At 39.1% G+C, this 24650-nt stretch overlaps 1 protein-coding gene across 2 annotated transcripts in view; it reads right to left on the bottom strand.

Moving 5' to 3' along the window:
- Positions 1-24650, bottom strand: part of PACRG (parkin coregulated) — a 448475-nt gene that overhangs the window by 171208 nt on the left and 252617 nt on the right. Inside the window, exon 4 of one of the 2 annotated variants that reach the window (XM_032485313.1) lies at positions 22398-22547. The exons of the other annotated variant lie outside the window; for it this stretch is intronic. Coding sequence (XP_032341204.1) covers positions 22398-22547 — 150 coding nt within the window. The remainder of the gene's footprint in view (positions 1-22397; positions 22548-24650) is intronic. 2 annotated transcript variants of the gene reach the window in all.

The following is a 24650-nucleotide window of genomic DNA, read 5'->3' as shown; positions in this document are numbered from 1 at the left end:
TCCCATGCAGCTCTGGAGTCCAGCACACAGTCAAACATCGGTTTTTGAAATCCAAGGTTTCTAGTTATATGTAGGGGATCTGGATGACTTACTGATTATTTCAGTGGTGGATTACAATCCTAAAATGTCCATGTCACTAGGATGTCACTGACTACTATTCAGAGACCTTTTTTAAAAAAAAATAGGTTTATGAAAGTCCCTTGAAAACCTTGGCTAGCCTACCATTATTGTCTAAGAGAAATTCTTACCCAAGATGAAAATCCAGTAGGCCGCTTCCACTGCCCTCCCCATAACTCTCTTGCCCACGCAGTCAAACACTGTGTGTTCAGCTATGTCAGTAATGATGAAAACGTGAGGGTCATTAAGAAGTATGTTTCAACTGCTTGCTTTTAAAAATTCCTTAATGAATTTAATAATTTGATACAGGTATTACCCAAATAAGCAAACCCAAGTGAAAACCTGGATTATCAGAGAAGAAAAATAAGGGTGTAGAAATTCACTTAAGATTCAGAATATGATTCATTTTTGGAAATGAGTGCCCCTCAGGCATTTAAATATATGATTCAATTTGTTAAAATTTGATTTACATACTATGTGCCAGGAACGCGTTTATTAGATAAAGTGAGATACACCTAAGCTTGCAAGCACAGTCTCCAAAGAGAACTGGTTAATACAGTTAGAATAAAAATAGGAAGGAGCAAGAGCCAGGCTTAGCATGAAATCTCACAGATTATTTCAAAAGAACTCAGTTACTGCATTAAAGAGTACAGAAATCACAGGAATGCTCTGTAACAATGCAACATTGAGACAGCCATCAGTTCTCTGACACCAACCATAAATATGCTTCAAAGAAAGGGGGTTGGAAAAAAAACTCCTTGAATGCACTTAATTAGGCACTTCAAACCAGAGCAGAATGCATCCTATCAGTTTTAAGTTTATGCAGTTATTAAGCTTGAACGTTGAATATTATTTTGCCCCAGGCAGTTCAACGAGCTGTGTGGATGTTGTTTGCATAAATGCCTCATTATGCATAAATGCAGCAGGAGCACCCTGCATTTACTTCACATTTATGAAAAGAACCTCCTTATCAATAGCATCGACATCAGTGTTCCTCAGCCTGCAGTATGGAAATCTCATTGATTTTGCCAGTGTTTACAAGAGGATCATGAAACCCAGAAACGATTGATTTCAGCAGCTCAAGTATGAGATGGAGCGAGCCACTGCGATGACTTACAGTGGAAACGGGGGGGGGGGGGGGGCAGGGGAGCTCTGCGGTGAGAACCAGGTCCTCCCTTTCTCGGGTTCTGCAGGGAAAGGCTCTGCACAAAGTGGGTGGTGAGACACGATGGGAACAAATTATTTGACGATAAATGACAACCAGCTCTGAGGATGAAGAGAAGGAAAACAGACATGAGAAGTGGAAGGAGAGTCTGTGTTACAGAGAATGTCTACCAGGCATCATGGACCACTCCTGGTGTGACCTACTTGAGGACCTATTTATTCTTCCCACTTGCTTGCTGAGGAAATACACAGAGAGACTGAATGACTCACCCAGGGGCATCCAACCCACCAAGACAGAGGGGTGACTGAGCCCAGCCCTCCTGATCAACTATGCAATGCTCCTTTCAGAGCTTGCTGCCTTCATTTTCTTTATCTCAGTTGGCTCATGCCAACGCAACAGGTCTGCAGGGTGGATCTGCAAAGTGCTGCCACAGAGTCCATCCAGTGGCTGCTTCAACAGATTGCTAGAGGAAGATGTGCAGACAGGATGTTGTGTAGTTCCTCTCTCACCCTGAACACGTGACCCGTGTTGTTTTGGCTTCCTAGGAGCTCCACAGGGAGGAGAGGGGTGTGAGCACCAGGGGTCTCGGGAAGCACAAAGCAGAGCTGCTGCACTCTCCAGCCTGGCTGGGTGCTCCTCAGGATGTCCTAGGAGAGGCGTGCAGCACAGGGCCTCCAGCCGTGGGTGCCCGGCACTGTTGGCTGCTCTCATTGGCATCATTGGCATGATCTCTTTGAACTTATGAGATGAGCTTTTATTTGTTCAAGTTCACTATTCTATATTTGGTGTCCGGAACAGTGCCTGGCACATACAAAGCATTCAGTAAAATACATGAATGAATACATGAATGAGTGAATGGCTCTCTCTATAACATGTGTATGAGGGGCAGCAAGGACCAGAAAGCTTATCCACTCAGCCGGGCTTCACAGTGCTGCATAAAGAGCTGAAACACAGGTTAGCAGCCTTTGACAGACTACTTACATTTCTCTCTGCCCTTTCTCTGCCTGAATCCATGAAGACGGACCTACATTTTTTCTTTTTTCTAGATTGTTTTCCCCATAAATACACCTTCTCACAACTCCAACCAGAACATAATCTCTCCACACTAGAAACATCAGTGATCATGCTTCGTCTTGTGCTTTTCCTGTCATCCGTATAAAACTAACATTCATCGTTGATGTCCCTCCAATCATCCAATCACGTACTTGACTTTGTGAGAAATCTCAGTCCCCAACTTCCTTCTCACTCTCACTGTGGAGGAGGCAGGTTCTTGCTTGAATACGTCTTCAAGAACAGCTTCCATAGAACCACAGATAAAGTCACATGCAAAGCAAAGAGTTTTTTTTTTTTTAATTAGAAATCCCTTCTTGTTTATCTCTCAACATTCGGCGAGTTGACATATTTCTTCTTCCATGAAAGTGTCATTTGTTTCAAGAGCATATGGGCTGAGGCATCAAAGTATTGGGAAAGGAGTTGCTTAGGGAGTTGAATGTTCTTTTCCATGATAGCTCATATCTAGTACTAAGATAATGTCATGAGACTGTAAAGACAGAAATATTCAGAAAGAAAGCAAAGAAAACTACAACCCACTAGCATATTTGTGTCCAGCATTTTTTAGACTGGAATTGTGGGGAGGTTTTCCAATTTGAGGCAGAACAACAAATGTGATTTTTTTTTGCTGGCTGGAGAACAAGGAAGAATTCACTGTAATAGACAAGGTATAATACTAACGCCCTGAACTAGAACAGTGGCAGTAGGGATGGCTGATAATAGTGGGGCAGAAATAAAATTGCAGCTGAGAAAGTAGTAAGACTGGTAAGTGATTGCACTCTGGAGTACAAAGGCAAAGAAAATACAGAAAGATTATCCTATTTGATTTTTTAAAGAAGCTATCTAGTAGAGAAATCTTACATACCAATCACAGATTTTCTTTGACAATATGAAACATGTCACTGTGTCCAGCTTGCTGGGCTGTCCAAAAAATGCTATTAGCCAAAAACAATCAAGATGTCAGCACGTTTGTTAAAGTGTTGACCCAGTGTTCTGCCATGGTGATATTTTGCTTTCAGGCCAAAACAGTGATCTAAGTTTCATCCCAAGGAGACAAAAGACCTACATTTATTTAATCTGTGTGGACAACTTTGACCTCATACAGTACCACTTATGCCAAATCTAAAATGCAGGTAACAGAAGACTATCAACAATGATAGAATTTTCCACATTTTGAGGAACACAAGATTCCTGTACATGTAGGATATAGGATAATTTGAAATGCAAACTTGTGTAAGGAGAAACCACCAAATTTCAAACAATGCATTAGGATTTTGGAGAAACTGACAGACAATGGGAGAAGCAAAGAGATAAAGCACAGCAATTAAACGTTGCCTTGAAATGTCAACAAGAGAAAGTAATTAAGACTGAGTCCAATATATTTGGAATATGACAAAGTAAAAGAATACCTTGTTCCAAATCAATAAATTTAAAAAAGGGTACACAGGAAGAATATATACCAAGAAACTCGTGAAAGCCCATGAAATAAAGAGGGGCCTGGATACTAGGAGAGCATCTAAGTGAGAACCAAGCTGTCAAATGAACACCAAAGTGGAAAAGTTATAAGAAGGAAGGTTTTGCTTAAATACAGGAAAAGATTGTTACAGTTAAGCTGTTCAGAAATGGCATTAGTTGTACTAGGATGCTGTGAGTACCATGTGATTCAAGGGGTCTAAGCAGAGGTCAGATGGCCACTTGCTGAGGGTGGTCTGTTTGGAGTCCCACCAGAGATGAAACCCAGCCTTTCTGATACACTCAAGGAGCTTATTGTTTGTCATCTTCATTGCATTTTGCGGTCTCTGTTTTTGGTGCATCCCTGCCTTTATCTCCAGTTAAAACTGATGGCTCTATTCCATATTCTTTCTGTACATTTTCAGTGTTTTTCCATTTCTCACCATATTTTTCTCAGATTTCCAAAAAAATGAAAGAGTCCTTCTGGTTTTAGATTTTAATCTCCCATATCTACTAAAATTTGTTCTGTGCTTCTCATCATATTCATTGCTCTTCTTTTTCCCTTCTCTCTCTCTTCCTCTCAAAATAACTGCATGTTCAAACTGAAGACCTACCAAGCCATGATTTAGAAAGAATGACTTTCTCCTTGATCATTATTAGCAACTCATCTTCCCCAAACTTTTAAAAGTGAAACCAAGGTTTTTCCCTCACTTCAAGTTACAATTAATTCACGTCTCTCAATGGACAAATCTTATGAACTCTTCTTTCTAAAGTGCACTTCTTGCAATTGTCTTGAATCATCTGAAGTTAAGTCTTGCTGACTCTGAGGACTTCTGTGCAGAAACTAACACTGTCAGCAAAATTGTCTTTCTACACAAAGAACAAACTGCTGCACATGAAGAGCTATACACTTCTGGATAACATTTCTCACTCTAAAAAGCTATCCGTATTATCATGCCCATGGCACTTTAAACTGGATTTATAAATTCAGCAAACGTGTATGCACGCTGTATTGACTACTATAAGAGAGCTTTAATAAATATATAACATATGCTATGAAAATCTTGATGATTACTTATATTACATATTCAGTAAAACTTTTATAAACTATAGCCATGTAAAAACTTTCATCCTATTGCATAAATAATGAATTTGAGTCTAGTTTTTGTCCAAGATCAATGCCACTTGATATTTAAAAAAATAAATCACATTAAATAACTAGCATTGAACATTACTTTTTTTTCATTTAGTAACAAGAATTAAAAAAAAAAAAACCTTTGGAACAAGCTGCAAGTTTAGGAGTGTTATTAGTTGAACATGGCTGGTTTAAATACTGGAAGATGAAATCAATATATTGGAATGACTTTAACACACTGTAATGAGATACCTAATTAGGTGCAGTTGAAACACTGAGTATTCCTGAAATGGAGAAGACTGTAAGCAGTTATCCCTTTTTGTTCCTCTTTTCATTTGAATAGCGCTATCAGTGTCCTTTTACTAACTGCCTGACAGTGTGCAAATTACTTAATCCCTGTCTTCATTTCCTCATCACTTAAATTAGATTAAGGATACTTTCTTCCTCCTGGGTTTGTGTAGATTAAATGAGATGATTATGAAAAGCATTAAACCCAGTACCTGGCATATTGCCATAGAAACACTAGCTAACTATTAGCTATTATTAACAGCTAAATAATACAAAAAACTTGGAACAAACTAATAAATTAAAAATCTCACTAAAAATGAAAATCAGGAATATCTACTCTAGAAACATAATTGGCAGAACAATTCCCTGAGGTTTGTATTAATGAAATACATGGTTTAGACAAATAATCAATTCTAAGAATCACATCAGTTTTTGATAGCAGATTTCTTACTTTCCCTAAGTGATTTGCCAAAGATCACAGGATCATGTCACAACACTGCATGTTAATTCATGGCCTTGGTAACAGAATTCTAAAAATGTTTATCTTCCTGGCATAAAACACTTAAAACAGCGTACCTTCTATAGAACATACTATTTTTTCAATGACCCTACATGGAACCAGTTTACCTGAACTGGTATAATATCACATTTACAGATTTAACTATATTAATGGCCACTTTTTTAAACTTTCCAAACTTTAAGCACACTTTTTTTTCTGGTTGGACATTTTTTTGAGCCAAACAAACCAAGCCATTGTAGCTTCAAAAGGAATAGCTAAATGCTAATAATTTTAATTGCATAATTTCAGAGTCAATTTTATATTATACATGCCAAGGGTTTTCAACCAAGAAATTAAGCAGTAATTAGAATTTATCTTCCAATTATAGTCTAAGGATGTTAAAACTTCAAATATGCTAGACTGTATCTCACAGGTTTTTACAATGGAAATTCTTGCATTACAAAACTATCACTTAACAGGCATGCTTGGTAGATTATGCGTTGGGCATGGAAATTATTTATTTAGAGAAACTTAGCTATATCAATATTAAAGTCATTTATACGCTAAATGATTATTACCCTGGAAAGGTTTATTTGGAATGAATTATGCTTTCTTTTTAAAACTTGGGAAACTAAGAGAAATTTAGTAATGCAATTGATTTTCTAGTAAAAGTAGGTAGACAATTTAAGAAAAAGTAGGCTAGTTTTCAGAAATAGGTTCAATGAGGTGCTTTTCGAAAATGCATGGTTAAGTGTAGATAAACGTCACATTTTAGACTACTTCATACACAGTATAAGAACACTTGTGAGTTATCATCAAAATTAGGAGAGCACTGTACTCTATGTAATTTACAACTGTGCTTAAATCAAAATATTGATTTGGCCAAACAAATGAAGAATAAATGTCAGGAGCAATTTGTAATCTCTATTTCTATCATTATTTGGAAGAACTGTCTAGATTAGGAGGGCTATGTGATTAGTTAGGATAAAAAGATTGTGAACTGTTCCACCTAAAACAAATGGTCTTTTCTTAAAGAAATGTATTTTATTTATTTATTTTTTTTAAGAAATGTATTTTAAAAACAAAAACATTCTGTAAATTACATTGCCTAAAACAGTAAGATTTATGTTTGTTCCACAATTTATTAAAATTTTTCCAAATCAATGTAATAATCACATTGATGGTGTAAATAATAACATTGAAGTCATTATTTTAGCTTTCCCCATCAAGTAATTCAGAAATAAACATCAAACATCACTAGCTGATGAGAAACAATCCAAATTTATCAAGCAAGGAAAATTTATTAGATTATGAGTTAAAAAAATTATTAGGTATCAGCTGCATATGCAGCTTAGCCACTACAATCCTTAATCTGTCATGTGGTCATTGAATTGTTTTACTTTGTCAATTATAATAAATACATTAAACTGTTCTTATAATGTCTATTTTATTCCACTTTCCTAATTTCATTATAATACTATCTTTTTTTCTACTTTCCTAATAAAAAAGAATTAAAGTTCTATTATTTGTTTAGGGCTATGATTTCAAAATTTATTATTCTGAAAGTAGCTCTTTTTGAAATTAAAAAAAATAATTAAGCTTACTGAAGACTAAAGCCCACAACTGGTTTCACAATGTTAATTTATTGACTAGCAGCATTATTTAGAGAGTATTGTATAGAAATTGAGATAGATCTCTTTTTGCATCCGTTAATGTATCCCAAATAATTCCTTTGATTTTAAAAATGCATAGCTATCCATGGTCATGTAGATCCTAGTTATCTATTTCAGTTATACATTTTGACAAGTGTTAGTTCTATAATGTGCCATGTATTCCAAAACACGGTCTTTGGTCTGGCCTCTTCTCCCTTTATCATCTTGGTCCATGCCAAAGAAATGGGTAGATACACTGGCCAAGAAATCATAAGCAGGGAAAAAAGAGATTCTAACCCTCTTAGAAAACAGAACAAATACATTCTGAATCTAACTAATTTAGATTTGAATCTCGACTGCTTCTGAATGACCTTGAGTGAAGCACTACTAAAATAATTCCATTGTCTGTAAGCTGATCTTAGTACCTGCTTCATATGGCGGCTGTGAGGATTAGGTTAGGTGATGTACAGCAAAACCCCAGAGAGAATGGATGGTGCACGGTGTTCATTCCATTCATGATAGTTTATTTTTCATGTTCAAGATAGCTGATGCCTCACTTTGCAAGCTGAATTAGACTCATTATATTTCATTAAGCCATTTTTTACATTTTTACATTTCTGATTCAGGATGCTAACAGTGCATCATAGTTTAACTGGTAACACTTTTTCTTTCTCAAGGGTGCATAAAGTATAAAATATTTCTAACACTTGATTACATCTCAGATTTGATGAAATATGGTAAAATGTTTCCACATATTTTTTTGAAATTTACTTTAGGGAGTAACTTTCTTCTAGAAAGAATTGGTCCTCAATGTGTTATACTATACTATGCATACTGCTTTTATCGATAATTGTGAGAAGGAATGCCATTGGGTAAAAATATATATTTGAACTCCTTCTGGCAAAAAGAATGGGGTTACATTAGAATGAGTTAATAGCCTATGTTTGATGCTTTTAATCAGGTGAACTTGCTGCTAGTTTTCTGTGTTCAGTTTTTCTCAAGCTATTATTGATTCCTACTCCACAATAGAAATTGATGATATGGAAACATTTTTGCTTTATAAAGCATGTGAATTTTTGGGGAAGATTAGCAACAGCTGCTTTGATCTGACAGCATATAGTAATTGTTAAAGCGGATCAATGAAGCTTCCATTTACTTCAGTACATTAAATAAAAGAAATCTGTTGATCAGAACTGCCTCAGAACCTCCATTTGTGGCAAAGCAATTTACATCTTCAGAGTTTCTGGCACTCATGTTTGGACGTAGGAGCTATTTATTTTTGACGTCTTGGCTGTAGCTCATTTCTGTCATATGACCTTGGGCAAATCATTTGATCCAATTCTTAGCTTCTTCATCTGTAAAGCAACTATAGCAATTCCAAAAACAATACTTCCCTGTCCTTTCTATGGCTGGCCTGTGGGAATTTTAGGTAATGTTGATGAAATTTCTCAGGAAATGAAATACACTGTCTGTGACAAGGAGCATAAGGTAGGACAGGGAACACCACTGGCTCACAGACTAATCGAATGTGGCGAGGGATGCCGTTCTTTTATCACTGGCTAATCTTCTGAAAGACAGGTTGAACTTCCTGATTTTATTCTCCACTTATATATGAATCATCAAATCATTAGATAATGTGATTAACTCTGAAATGACAATAACACCTTTAAACTCTGTGTCTTGTCACACCCTTTTAAAGTTTTGTGTATCTGCAGTCTTCTCTGAGTTTATCATGAGAGTGTAGAGCTGTGCTTGCTATCTTTGTGAAGAGTTTAAGAAATAAGATTCATTGTGTATCCTCTTAAACATAGTCATGGCTATCTGGATATCAATGTTTTGATGACTTCATCCAAAGACACAATTCTAAAAATGTCCTCATGATTCCTGTCCTCTTGTCTAGGTACTACTATAGGTACTAGTCTAGGTACTGCTGTAAGAGACTTTGCAGATATCTTAAAATAGGGAGATTATCTAAGATTATCAGTATTTAATCACACGAGCCCTTAAAAGCAGCAGAAGAAGCAGAGGAGATGTGGCAGAGGGGGAATTAGAGAGATCAGACATGTGAAGAGGGCTTGAGTTGCCATTGCTGGTTTGAAGATGAAGGCGGCAATGAACCAGATGAGGTGGGTAGCCTTTAGAAGCTGAGAGCTACTCAATGTTGAAAGCCAACCAGGACATGGGGATTTTAGTCCTACAACCACCTGGAACTGATTGCTGCCTGGAAGTAGATCCTTCTCCAGAACCTCTGTAATGAATGCAGGATGACTGATATCTTGATTTTAGCCTTAGATTCTAATCATCTTACTTAGCCAAGCTTATCTTACTACAGAACTGTGAGATAGCAAACGGGTGTTTTCTAAGAAGCTCAATTTGTGGTAGTTTGCTATGGAAGCAAGAGAAGATGAATACACCATCCATCCATCCATCCATCCATCCATCCATCCAACCATCCATCCATTTAGTAGATATTTATTGAGCTAAGAACTGCCAGGAACTGCTCTTGAGCTGATGATAAAAGCAGTGACAAAGAGATAAAAGTTCTCGTCTTTATAGAATTTATATTCTAGTAACAATATCCAGATATTCAAAAAGACCCTAGAGCTTCTAGCTCATTGCTGTTTCATCCTATAGGCCTAATAGATTAGAACAAGACTGGACCCATTAGGCATTCCTGATGACGGAGAATGCACCAGATAATGTATTGTCCTCCACGGCCTGTGTCATATATATTTGGATGGACTCTCCAGTCTAGCTGGTTGATAATTTCAGGACTAATAGTCACAAATGCTCTTTAGCTGAGTTTATAAACATGATACACAAATCATAATGTAATTTTAAGCAAAGATTTAGCAGAAATTACCCATAATGGAACACCTAGCAAAGATTCAGCAAAAATTGGTTATAGAAATTCTGATACAGTTGATTAATAATACTTGGTGACTTGTAGTTAACAACACTGCCTTGTGTATTTGGGAGTTACTAAGAATGCAGATCATAAAAGTTCTCATCACAAGGAAATCAAACTTGTAACTATGTGAGATGATGGTGTTAACTAAGCTTAATGTAATTATTTCACCATATACATATTTATATAATCATGCTGCACACCTTAAACTTATACAATTATGTGTCAATTACATCTCAATAAAACAGGAAATCAAAACAAAAATAAATCACAGTATTTGAAGGCTGCCCACATAGGGAGCTTCTCCCCACGATCTTGCCAGGTATGATCTTCCCAGGTGTGATATGTGTAGCCAAGGCTGTGGGAGATGACTCTCCCACTCTTCTACAAGAAGATAAAGGTAATGGCAGTCACTTTGAAGCTTTGTATATAACTCACTGTTTCATTTGCTCAGAAAATGCATTAAGTCTAAGCAGCACTCTTCCTCCCACTAGGGTCTCCACAAGTCTAGGGTTTCACGTTCCCAAATTTGTGCCCTGATCTCAGGGTCAAGTTACTAAAGAGCGCAGAAGAAAGTGAGGGTGTACGCTCATCAGGAACCTCAAGTCTGCTTTTCCCGAGGATAGAACATCCTTCTCTCCTTAGGTCTCTCGTGGAGGTGCGCATTGATTCCGGGACACAAGGTAAGGCTGCAAAGAAGTCTGATACATCTGGTAAGCGGAAAATAACTGCAGGGCAGCATGCTTTTAATCTTTTAAGGATTTTTAGAAGGCATTGCTGTGTTGGCATATAGTAAACACCATTTATTTTTCAGTGAATCAGTGACTGCCGTACTGTGTGGTCCTCTCTTTGGCACCCTCCACATAATCACATTGCTCTCTTTCGGAGTTAGCCTGATGCATGACTTTCTGGAGGTAGTGAGAGCAGTGTTAAGGTGAGAGCAAGAAGGCCCAGGGTTCCACGGCAAGCGCTAGATGGCTCAGGAGGTATGTGAGGAAGGGGGCGTGGCAGCAGGTTTCGACAGGCTTTTCATCACCCTCTTCCTCCTCATCCCACTGCTGCCTAAAATCCTAACAGAAATTCTTTAAGAAATGTTAGTTGGTCATCACACAAATGTAAATATTACACTGCTTCCCTCTAAATATCATCATCCTATATTCACAGATGATAAACTTTGAAAGGATAACATATATTATTTATGCTACATAGATGTAGCATACATCCCAGCCACCTGGCTAGATGGTTATTTATAATGTTTATCATAAATGAACACACTCACATGCAAACACACTAGTCAATGGTTTCTGTTGGAAGAACTACAAACTCCTCAAAACCCGTTACGTATATAAATAAATACCCAACTTGCCTAAAGGTAAAGGCAAAGCTTGAAAGAGTGGGATAACTACTGGGCAATAAGCCTGTTATTATGTCCTATTACAGAATTGCTTTTAAAATTTACTTATTATATCATTAATTAGTGTTATTAGTTTGTGATAAAGATAGCGTCAAGGCTCAAGAAATAAATTTTATGAAAAAATGTAGGATGCACTTGGGTAGGTGAAGTAGAGGGGAGTTGTAATAGGTATGCAAAATCTAAAGTCACTGAAAGGAGAATCATTTTTGTTCACTGCCATCTTAGAAGGGATACAAATAGGCTCACAAAAAGCTCATATTAAAGTACTGTATTTTAGGGAGAAGAAGTCAATTGATCTTGGAAGGATCCAAATAGAACTTGCTCATAATAACATTGCCGTCATTACTTTTTTCTTTATTACTTGGGACATTAATTCAAGATGTACATGAGAATATAATGCAGAAAGCAGGCAAGCAAAGAAATATCGATAATATTTGCAGTTTTTCTAAGGAAATATGCCTATTATATTTTTCAGGTCCTCCTTCGTGATGGTTAAGCTTACCCTGAGCTATATGCATTCCATTCCGGCAATGTGAAAAACATAGATTTTTGAGGAGGACAATAAAAAGGGAAAGCTGATTTCACACCAAGTGGAAAATTCTTCCTACAGTTTTGTGTTTGGCTCAAGTAAACCAAAGTCAGTGGCATTGAAACGGGAATTGTGGGAACATGGTGTATGCGAGGCCAGCACTTCGTCAGCGTCATGGTTTCAGAGGACCAGTGTCACAACTGGACAGATCAGGTTTTTGAAGAGAGACCACAAGTGGTGAGAAGACAGAGGTGAGCTTTCTTTAAAGGAGCCAGCACTGGACTCTGCCGCATCCCGCCAGCCGGAGGAACCGGCTGGAGGCCCCGGCTGCTCCCAGCTGGGGCAGCTAATGGAGAAGCCGAGGGAGCCCGGGAGGCAGGACTGGAGGGCCTGCGCTCGCACCCCGGGTCTCAGTGCCCGGGCTCAGTGCGCACAGGTTCCACGTGGGGCAGAGTGCTGGCGCGGGGTCGTTTCTATCCTGGACAGCCGGGCTTCCTGGAAGCCTGAGCACTAGGAGCTGCTGTGAATGCAGGAAATCGAGAGGCCGAGGGAGGAGTCACAAGTGAACACCAGAACAGAGAACCATGTCCACGGTGGACAGAATCAGCTTTAAACGCAGGCCAGGCCCAGGGAGTGGGATGCCAGCTCAGGGCAGCATCTGTCAACCAGAACCTCTGCTCTCCCCACAGTCCGCCTCCCCACCCCTGACAGCCCTGTGGGACACAACCTGGGTAGCCAAGTGGGGAGTGGGGCACATAAAAGGCAGAAAAATAGAGCGACACCCACCCCTCTCCTTTTCCCGCTGCAAGCTTCCAGCCCTGGGCAGATCCCAGCTGGGAGAGGGGAGCACAGTTGAGGTTAGATCAAGTTCAGTTCAGACTTTTGATCACTCAGTCAGAGAAGCAATTCTAAGCACTGGAACTGTGTGTGTGACCCAAAGTGCCTGTGCATCTCATGAGTGAGTGACAACCAAGGCCCCTGCTAAGTTTCGTGCAGTCAGGGAAAGGCTCCCCCACTGAATAAAACTTATTATTATTTTTTGCATCCAACCCCCTTTTAAACTTGCCTTTTAATTATGTCATGAATAGCGACCACTCGACATAACAATTACACTGGCGACGTTCTTATTACCTCTGCAACGTCCACATAGAGACTTCTAGAAAGTCATTTATCGGCGCTCCTGAAAGATTTGCATATAAAGGAAAATGAGCATGAGACCTTAATTATCAGCAAATCCAGAACAGGTGATGTTTTAGGTGATTTAAAAAGTACAAATTATGATCTGGCTGAATATGGGGGCCTCCTTAAATTAAAGTTTTAGAAATCACTACGTGCTTTCTTGGCCAGATTAAGTCAAACTTTCTGCTGCATAAACAGAAAAGAACACCGTTTTCTCTTGGGCTAATATCTGCACGCTTGCTCTTCTGGGGCCCAGCGTGAGCCTTTAAATACATTAAAGCATATTATACAGGTTTCTGGAGGCATATCTTAAAGGCCTTAGCCGAATTGGCGGAAATCTCCTATTTAGAAGAGTGCCAGTTTCCAGCGAGCAGAGGGGATGTTAGTGGCCAAGGACAAGGAACCAGCTGGAATCGAATCATTTTGTCTGTAGATCCTTTGGGGAGGACCTCAGAGGGGATGTGAGGGCTGACAACACACATTTCAAAAGCAGCTTTACAGACAGATTGAGCAAAGAGCCAGTTGTCCTCAGTCGGCCCTGCATCTGACCCCACCTCCCAGGCTAGTTGAGGAGACAGACCCAGAAACTAGAATCTACTCAGTGAGAGAGAGGTTGGGAAGACCCCGAGGAGAGGAAATTCATTCTGTAAGACAGAGTGGGGTCAGGGAAGGTTCCTGAGAGGATGTGATGTCTGGGTCAACTTCTGGAGAAAAAAAGGTGCTATCTCCTATGTCTTTGGACCGGGTTAGGATGGTCACTCAAGGTCAGGAATCGGGGTGTAGGCCGGTTCCAACGAGCAGCCAGTGGGCACAGATGGCCCCACTCACATCCAGTCCCATCTCAAGCCTTTCTTTCCATACAACAGCCGCCCTTTTACTTCAGTTTATAAATGATTAATGAGGTTAACTATGCAAATCGTTCTAGTTACAGCAAAGTTGCCTTTGGCCTGAGACTATTAAGACGTGCCTGAAGTCAAAGAAAAATGCCATATGATGTTGCTTACATGTGGAATCTTAAAAAAAAAAAAAAGGACACAAACTACGTACTATTTATAACTTAGATGATTTCTTGAATAGGTGTAAGCACATTTGACTGCCCTTTATGGTTGGATTACCGCGTTCTGTTGATTCTAAATTTGTGTTTGGCTTTATTCCTTTGATAACTATGTAAGTTTAAAAAGCTAAAGCTCTAAGCGGTTCTTACAAACAATGAACAGTACATACATGTAAATTTCAAAATGGTTTTATCTCTCAGTGAGTTGCTCTTCCTAGAATAAACTCTGTTTACCCCCTCCAAAAAAAAAAAATAAAAAAATAAAAGACACAGCCTGGGCCGTGAATTTATCTGCAATTTGGAGTTTTTCTGACAAGTCTGATCCCTTGTGAAGTTACACGGTGGGAGCAGTGGTAAAACTAGAAAGATGTAGCTAGTGAAAGTGGTCCACGGAGGTTTGGGATGAAACTTGCACACCAAGGTTTGGACAGATTCATACAGAAAAACTGAAAATATAAAAGCTATTTAAAAACTGAAGGCAGTGTCTGTGTTGGAAAGAGGTGGGATTTCAGTAGCCCATTGGGACAGGCAATTCCTGGTACACCTCTCGTTTACCAAGGTAAAGCCCTTTGATTAGGTAAATACTTCAGCTCTCTTCTGAAATGAAATGAGGAATCCAAGGCAGGAACTAAAACTATCTTCAGAGGGGAGGAAGAGTTGAACAGTAAAAGCTCATATCTGTTGTAATATTTCTGCAAGTAGGAATTCTTAGCATCTAGAAAACAAATTTTTCTTTGTATTTCTGACTGCTGGCATATAAAAAATATGATTCCTGAACATCTTATTTTACATCTAATCACCTTACTAAATTACTGTATTAATTCTAATAGATTACTTAGCTTTCTTTGAAGGCACACAAAACTACATATACAGTTTTCCCTACAACCCAGTGAGGCAGGCAATAGACTTTCGTAGCACCTGCTAGTTTGTAAAGCAATCTCCATCACATTTCATCAGCCATTCCTCTCACCCTCATGCTGCCTGCATGTCTACAAAATGATCTCCTTGAAGTTCTCTGCAGGTCAATGAAATGGTTTTAATCTTCCCAACAACGTGCTTCTCAAACATGGGGATTAAGGCACAGAGGAGTTATGCAACCCATCAAAGTTCACATGGCTGGTGAACCCTGAGCCTGGATTCAAACCCAAGAAATGTGATGCCAGAGTCTTTGCTCTTAAACACTCTCCCATTTCTTGTTTTTCCACATAGAGTGCCCCCCACCATTGTCCACAAGCTGAACCTCTATTTACTGATCCAAACCCCATTCAGGGACCGCATGGTCTAACCCTCTCGCCCAGCTGGTTGGGCAGAGACAGGCACAGGCGATGCAGTCTGCCGCCCTGAGTGAGTCCCTCGGGTTCTCTGGAAGGCTGGCGGCAGCAGCGCCCTTGGGAGTCTGGGATATCCAGGGCAGCACTCAGAGCTGTGAAAGCATTTGCTCACCTCTGTTAGTCTGCAACATTACTGAAGGAAAAACATCAATTTCCTGCCATCTCCTCTGCTCAGAACTTACCTAGATTCCTTTCCTTTCTTGACTAAACAGCCCCTTCCTGATGAAACGCACAGAAGAGAACTTTTCATTGTTGTTAAAAGAGGGCGTCCTCCTCACGCTTTGCGCAGCCGGTCCACGGTCAGTGCGGCAATGTGAGGGAATGAATGGAAGGCACACTGGACCTCCTGCTTTACTCCTTAGGGATGGGGTCGCACCTCCACACACCTTGGGGAAGAGTTTCACAGTCTGTTCCAAGTTAACAGCATTCCCCAAATTTATGTCTTTCCGGAATCTATGAATGTGGCCTTATTTGGAAATATGATCACGCCGATGTAATTAGCAATGTTAAGATGAGGTCATCCTGGAGTAGAGCGGACCCTTAATCCAGTCCTTATAAGGACCGGTATCTTTGTAGGAAGAGAAGAAACACACAGGGGAAAATGTCACGTGGAGACGGAGGCAGCAACTGGAGTGATGCATGTACAAGCCAGGGAATGCCAAGGATGGCTGGCAACACTGGTAGCCAGGAGAGGGCAGAGAATGGATTCTTCCTTAAAGACTGGAGAGCATGACTTTGCTGACACCTTGATTTTGGGCTTCTGGCCTCCAGACTCTGAGACAGTACATTTGTGTTGCTTAAGTTGCCCAGTTTGTGGTCATTTGTTACAGTGGCCTCAGACACTAATACCCAGCCTTCAGAACTGGATTCTGATTCCCTTGGTCATCATCCTACCAGGTCCTGTGTTTCTAGATATAGACAGACAACTCTGAGAATAATTTTCCCTCTGGCCAGAGGCAACCCCATGGAGGTCTGCAGAGGTGAGTAGACAGAGGCAATTTACAGTATGTGCCTGCCCCCAACATAATGGTAAGATGGTCATTTCATGGGCTGACCACGTGTAAGGTACATCAAATGAAGGTACAGAAGCCTTGGCTTTTCCCAGGACTGTCTGTCCCTGGGGCACTCTCTTGGATCGCTGCACAGTCATCAGGGTTTACAGACACACGAGTCCACCGCCCCCATCCCCTAAGAGTTTTGAGGCTCTGGAAGCTTTGCTTATAAAGAATGCTTGGAAGAAGGGACTTGAACTTGGAGAAGTGAAGACTGAGGGGGAAGGAAAGTTTTATGTAATTTTTTGAGGGCCTGCTATTTGGAAAAGGGATTAGACATTATTCTGTGTGGTTTAAACTAGAGAGATAAGCGAGACGGAAATATTAGATACAGATTTCATTCATTGTAGGAAGTGACTTTCTGTCTGGAAGTAGAATGGGCTACCTCATGAAACAGATGACTTAGGGCAGGACTGACTGAACAAAACGAATGTATGTAAGTCTGAGCTCTTATGCTGTGCACCGGAAATTGATATAACATTGCAAACTGGCTATACTTCAATAAAAAATATTAAAAAATTAAAAAACAAGAAATAAAACAAAAATATTGGTCAGGCCCACTTGGTTAGTGAATAAATTCCACACAAACACATATTAAGCACCTAATTCTTCTAGGTGTGCCACACTCTGCACAGAAGAAAGAAAGCCCAAAACACTTTGGCCAAGGAACTAATAGTCTGATGTATTGGAGTTGAGTAAATTTGGAGAGAGCAGATCAAATGCGCCTACAAGTGTCGGCCAGCTTTGTTAGGATCCTAGGATTCTTTTCAGACAAGCTAGTCATATCTGAGTGGAAGAAGAGCTAGTCGGAGATCAGATATATACATGATCATTCCAAGTCTAGCTTTCAGGAATTGTGGAGTGGGATTCAAACACTTTCGTCAATCAACTTAGGACATTCAACCGCTTTCAAATCTAATTAACATAATGATTCCAAAGGAACTTTGAAACAAATTTCTAACATACAGATCATACTAAAAATTATATATAACTCTACAGGGGAAAAACCTTAATCTCAAAATTAAATTTAAAGCTCTGTGAAATACACACTATACAAGTCAATTATAAAACATACGAACTAAAGAAAGTTTTGGTAAACAAGCAGCTCCTATAAGTTCATCAACATTTTAAAGGACCATGAAAAATAGGTCCCACAGAACTCACGGAAATACTGAAGAGGGTTTGAAGCAGGTTGACTGAGAATTCTCATTAAAAGTTGTTTTAAAAGACGATCAGTAGAAAACAATTGTTTCTATTTTTAGAAACCACTTAAATTTCAGGGTGAAAGACCTCCAAACTTCTGGGAAATTTAATGCTTTCTCATTTCCTGTGTTTTTTAATGTGTCTGAGTTTGAATTGAAGATTTTAAGCCTCTTTTCATAGACTTTTATTAGTCTATGGCACACCTCTTAGAATTATCACAGATAAATCTAAGACTATTTGATTTTCACACACGTGGGAATGTATTATTTCATTATTGCATGTGCTTTTGCATATTCCATGACATAAAATTAATGTACTATTAGAGCTGCTGATACCTGGAGTCTCTGAACTGTTCCACTAGAGGCTGTTTCAGGACCACTGGTGTACTGAGAAACAAACGTACCAAAATAAGGATTCCCTGCAAGAAGCAGGGTTATTGGACATCCCCAGTCTCCTGGCAGAGCCCCATATTTTAGCTGTAAATGTTTTAATGCCATTTATTGGCTCATGTTTCTCAAATGCAATGCACTGCATCATTAATTTTGTAGTTTCATTTCTGAAAGCGATAAATTGAGCACTCCTGTTGTCTTAATTTTCTGTAACCTTTAAAAACATTTGTGAAAGAACATAGGAAAGAAGAACTTGCTGTTAGAGAAACTCTTCCTTCTCTTTTACCCCACAGCAGTCACCAGAAAGACAGCACGTTTTAGATACCCCAAATCCGTCATTTAGAATTAAAAAATAAAAAACAAGATCAAGCTTAGACCAAAGAGGACCTGATCCAGGCACCTCTTGTTTGTCACACTCGGCTTCTCTTTTTAAAATAATGACCTTCCCCAAAACATCAGTCAAATACTCAAGCTCAGAGACTATGCCAGTAAGGGATGGATTTGAAAAGCAGTTATCCTTGAAGGAATCCTTGAGTCCTTAATTTATCTGCCCCCCACCTCACCCCTCCCCGGGCATTTGGCAAACAGAGGCCTTTGAAGCAAAGCTGGGAAAACCAGGAGGTCATTCCTCATTCACAGGCTCACATAGGGGCCCAGGGGATGAGTTTCCAAGGGGGACATAATACATTAAATCATCTATTCATGCCGCTATGTAATAATTTATTCGGTATTGCTATATTTGTATATAGTATCATATATGTATATAACGTTGTATGTGTATATAATGCTGTGTGATAATAATGAGTATCTGATTTAACACTCAGTCAAAGCCAGGCTTTACATGAAGGGACATACATATCTTCAATTGTTATGCCAATTTTACTCCAAAAAAAAAGGCATTATTACAAGTATTTTGTGTAGATGAAGAAATTTAAGTTCAGAGAAGTTAACATGATTTACCTAAGGTCACATCTCCTCTGGCTCCAAAATGTTACTCTTTATTTCACATTGCAATTCACCAATGTGTCTTGTTCATAAATAGAAATACAAAGCTCCCCTTTCTCCTAGAACAGGATTGCTCTTGTGCGGCTGGTTGTAAGTGTTCATAGCTGTAGAATGTCGATGGGGACACAGACTGGCACTACCGGCCTCATCTGCTCCTCCCTGCTCAACTTGATTTCCCACTGGTCCCTGGGAAGGCTGCTGAACTAGTCCCAGGCTACCCACCCAGCCCCACTGAGCATCTCGGAGGAAGTCCAGCTGACATTAAAATAGGACAGAAATGGCAAAAAGGAACAGGGAGTAGAATTATGCTAACGCTTGTGCTTCAAGGGAACACTAACAGAAGGACAGGGTCATTATATTTGAAGGAATAGTCCCTCTTTCATTCCTTCTTTCGGTCGTTTATACTGGATCTCATTCTCAAAAATATTTTGTTGTGGGACTGGAAAGAAATATTTTTGAATCTGATTATTTAACAAGACATTGATTACATGAAAGTAGGGAAAGAGGAAACAAATGTATGAAATTGTTCTCAAATACATTGTAATTGAGGTTGCAATTTTTTTCTAATGTTACATGCTGTAAATTTCTGATTTAATTTTAATTATAAGTAAATATATCTGTTACTAAAGACATCTGCTTAAATAAAAAAGTATATATAGTTCTGCAAATATGAACAAAATATAATCATAAGAGCAAGATTTATTTAAAATGCTACTAAAGCTCAATGACTTTCAGACTGAAAATACTATTATAATTGGAAATCCCGTAATAAGCTTCTACTAGCAGAACTAGATCTGTGGTAACAGAGCCACTTTGAAGAATAGTTTTAAGTTTTATAGCTAGAATGCTCCAATTTTGTAATATGACCCTCTGGAAATACAGCAAACTGAATTCTGGCATTGTACCGACAGGTTTCTAAGATAAGTAGAAAATGAAGCTGAAGCTAATATTATTTTCCCTGAAATGTCAGAAAGATATTAACCAGAAAAATAGTTGAGTGTAGAATTCCTGGTGCATGCATTTAGAAACATTCCCAAATAATGAGCTCTGTTTGGGACCAACTGAAGCCATTTTACAAACTATAAATTTCCCATTTTGATAAAATATAAATAGGGATATATTCCTAAACCCAATCACTTCTTTCATTAAGCAAATGAATATCTGTAAGTTAAGGAATTAAATAACTAGTATAAGGAGGAAGATGTAGCAAGCAATTGCTCTTGTTTAATAGTCTAGAGCTCCCAAGAGCTTTCTCTGTCTCAGTGGCAGCTGTACTTAATCTTCTTTACAGGGTTCCTTGAGAAGGAGGGAGATTCTAATCATCTTTTGAATAGCGCTGTTTTTCTTCTTTTATACAAAGATACAAAATGATGCTTGGATTTAAGCTCCAGATCCTTCTGTGGGGCAAGGAGAGCACTGACGTGGGGTGGCAGTGGTCCCCCCTCCTACTCAAGCAAGTGGGGTGAGTGTGTTGGTGCCCATCTTCCATGACGGGCAAGTACAGAAGCAAACGTTTATGCAGAAGAAGAGTTACAGAGACACACTTTTACAGTGAAAAGATGGAAACAGTAATAGTACATCATAGGTTTCTGTGAGGAGTTTTGAGGAAACATTTGTGAATCCCACACGTCAAAAATGTTAACTATAACTGAGACTTCGGGGGGTGGGTGTTCCCTGATTCTCGCATTTCTGTCTTTATCTCTTATTTGATGCAGCAAATAATACAGTAAAAATATGAATTATGAATCAAGAATATTTAAAGCAAGTATTTTCCACAAAGTAGAAATGCTGTTGCTAAAACTTTCACCCAATTTTTACATTCCTGAAAGAATAACCACCTCCTGTAAATGTCTGCGTTAACTCTATAGCTTTTAGATATTTTGAAATGAATATCGACTCATTCCATTATGAACATTCTTGAGCTCTCATAATCCCAGTTGAAGTCCTTTTTACTAAAAATGTTTAATATTAAACATATAAGTAGGTCCTACTATTGAAAGACGGCTAAAGAGTCTGAAGATTCCATGACTTCCTGGATAATCTGCCTGATGAAGGAGATTTTTAATAGCAATTTAGGAATTATATGAAAAATGATTCCAAACAAAGGCCTTGTTTGTGATGGAAGCTGTCATATGTTCAGTTCTTGATTTTTCCTTGTATGTACACAAGCAGACCAAGTTGCAAAATTTTCTTCCACTGTTCCACTAGATTACTTATTGACATGGCTTTCAGAAATTAACTTACACCGTGCATGTGAGAAGTATGGAACTTCAAAGTTAGCAACATAAAAGAAAACTAGATTCATGTCATTTCAAGAAGTATGAAAGGAAAATCACACTGTCAATGAGCAGACGTGCAACATTGCCTGCCAGGAAATCGCAGCTTGCTATACCTTCGTTAGGGCAAAGCAGATTCACTGGAGTGTGTCAGTTCTTTCCAAAGCTCTTAGAATAATATTTTAAAAATAATACTTTTAATCAGTACTCACCATCAGCTAAGTAACTATAAATTTTCTATTTTGCTTTTTTTTTTTAGAACTAGGAGAATATCTCCTAAAACTCTCAAAACCACCAATATAAGATTTTAAAAATATTGCTTTGTAATTTTAACAGGAAATACCTGAAGGTAGAATTACTATCAAGAGAAAGGACAAACTCCAAACTTACTAATGTATTCAAAAGACTGTTAAAAAAAACTTTACAATTTAATTATTGGAAGATTATAGAACTGCTTCAGTGCTTCTGTAACTGAGTAAGTCAGCTGTATGTGTGAGGAGTAATAAATGGAACTGTTAATTTTACTCGTTCCCTAGGGAGGAGCAGGAGAAGGGGTGGGAGTTACGCTGGTTAGATCTCCAAATGGATCTTGGCTTATACGCAATAATAAATCCTCAATGTGTTGCTAATTAACTCTACTTCAAATCACTCCCTTTTTTTTAGGGCTTAAAAGACATTTTGACTTTTGGGATAACTCACCATTCATATTCTTAAACATGTTCAGGATGGGGAGGATTTGTCGGTAATAGGGCACCAAAGCTTCCCCCACCATCTCAGCTGACACAACCAGATGCTGTAGGACTTTGAGAGTGACGCAGATGACCTGTCGGTTTCGGAGGTTCAAGGCATCTGTACGACAGAGAAAGGAAGAAGCCAAAAATAGAAAGCATTGGTTTCTACAATGTTCAGGCAAAGTGGTCTCGTAGACCCTTAAATTAAACTGTGCTCTACTGGGGATCACCAATGGATAAGCCTTTATAATTACAGCTTTGAATGATGCACTGCAGCTCTTAATGTTAGAAACAAGTTCTTGTTTGTGTGTGATCTGTTCTCCCAACTTGTACTGATTCCTCATCAATCCTAAGAAAGCAGCTTATTGTCCTTCACAGAAGAGGCTGGTGATGGACAGGTAGCATGAAAGGTAAACGATCAGTTAGTGTCGCTACAGTTAAAGGTCCCCGCGGAGGTTGACAACAGATAAATTTTTATGCAACAATCCCTTTCAGTTAGCAGCCCATGCTGCTGCCATGAAACAAACATTTTGGGGAGAAGAGGGGACGGGGAATCGTGTGTGTGAGTAGAAGCTACATGCTGGCTGGTTATAAATATCAAGAACATTGTCGGCAAAGGTGACTATGAAGTGACTATATTTAGATTCTCAAGAAAGTAGAGAAGAAAAATAATATTTTTCATGTTCAGAACTTTAGAAGGAATCAACAGTATATAACTAAGAGACCAAAGGAATACAATGTATTTTTAAAGAACAATTCTGAATGCGCAGTAACAAGCGGTGGTGCAGCCAGGACAGGAGACAGTAAGTTATGTGGTGTTTCCCCCGCTTGCAGGGTCTGGAAACCTGTTCCAGTGCGGAATGCAGAGGCCAGCGGTCAGGACATTGATAACTGGCTGCAAACACTTGGGCAGCTCCCCCCTCCACTTTCTTGGTCCCAGTTTAACCATGGAAACCTATGGAAACCTATGGAGTTTAACCATGGAAACCTTAACCATGGGAACCTATTATTTACTTTCTCATTTGACTAAAAGTCCCATGATTTAAATAGAAAGTCACATAAAGCATCTATTATAGAAGGTCAAAGGTGGTGACTGACAAACTGCAATGCCCAGGACTACTTCAGGACAAAATCACAGGCTCTTATTTGTAATATTCTACTCTCTAAAGGAAAGATTGACTATGACCTTAAAGTATGTGCCATTTACAGAGGGACAAAAGGAGCCAGGCTACCTAAAGGGATGCCACTGCGGTCAGTGCACCTGTGAGGCAGTCCTAGCATTGTTTCTGAACTCTGGCTCACATTTCCAGTAGGCTGTAACTTGCTATCACCTCAAATTCAGTGTGCTCCAAAGATTAAGTTCCCCCCATAAACTTTATCTTTTTCCTATTTTCCCCATATTTAGTATTGATATAGCCAGGTTCCCAGCCATCCGGGGTCAAAATCTGTTTCTCATCCCTCACGTTCCTCATGTGCAAAGCCATCTTGTTCTGTTTTTGAAGTATCTCTTGTATTTACATCTTCCTCCCATCCTCATCTCCACCCCTCTGCTCCTGGGGCTCCATTCTCACTACATCTCCTCTGGTTCTGGCTCTTGGAACTCCTCACTGTAGCACTGCCATACCTTCCTAACTGACCTGCCTTCTTTCTGTCTTTCTCTACTCTCTCAATCTGTCTTTTTCACACTGGTGCTGGATTAACCTTCTTAGAGCATATTTGATTATTTCTCCAGCTGTTCAAAGAGTTCAGTCTCCCTCACACCATTTTCTAGGGAATTAAGTACAAAGTAGCCAGGCCTAAGGATGGCACTTAGGGTTGAACCAAACTAAATTCTCAATTAAAAATCCAAGAATATAAGATATCATTTAGTGGGTTCACAGCTATTTCCTTTGGAATCACAAGGGAGTTTTTAGAAATAAAATGTGGTCAGCTTCATTCCCTTTAGCAACAAAATGGGGGTTGGGGCAGGGAGACACCGCAAGGTAGCCCCATAACTTCTAGTCCAGTTCAGACTACACTCCTTTTTGGTTTGAAGGTAAACACAAATGCGATGCCTAGAGATGGCTCACCTTTAACTCAGGGAACCAAGCTAAATATAACTATGAAATTCTACTGCATGATGGCTCATTGTTACAGCATTTAGACACACTGCAGGTTATACCATATATTCTGAGAAACTGAAAACAGAATGCTATAATTTAGCTTAGAAGCTGTAGTAATG

The sequence above is a fragment of the Camelus ferus genome, chromosome 8 (genome assembly GCF_009834535.1).
Source record: "Camelus ferus isolate YT-003-E chromosome 8, BCGSAC_Cfer_1.0, whole genome shotgun sequence".
NCBI classification, from domain to species: Eukaryota; Metazoa; Chordata; class Mammalia; order Artiodactyla; family Camelidae; genus Camelus; species Camelus ferus.
The sequence above is the reverse complement of the archived record's forward strand: the minus strand, read 5'-3'. Positions and strand labels throughout refer to the sequence as shown.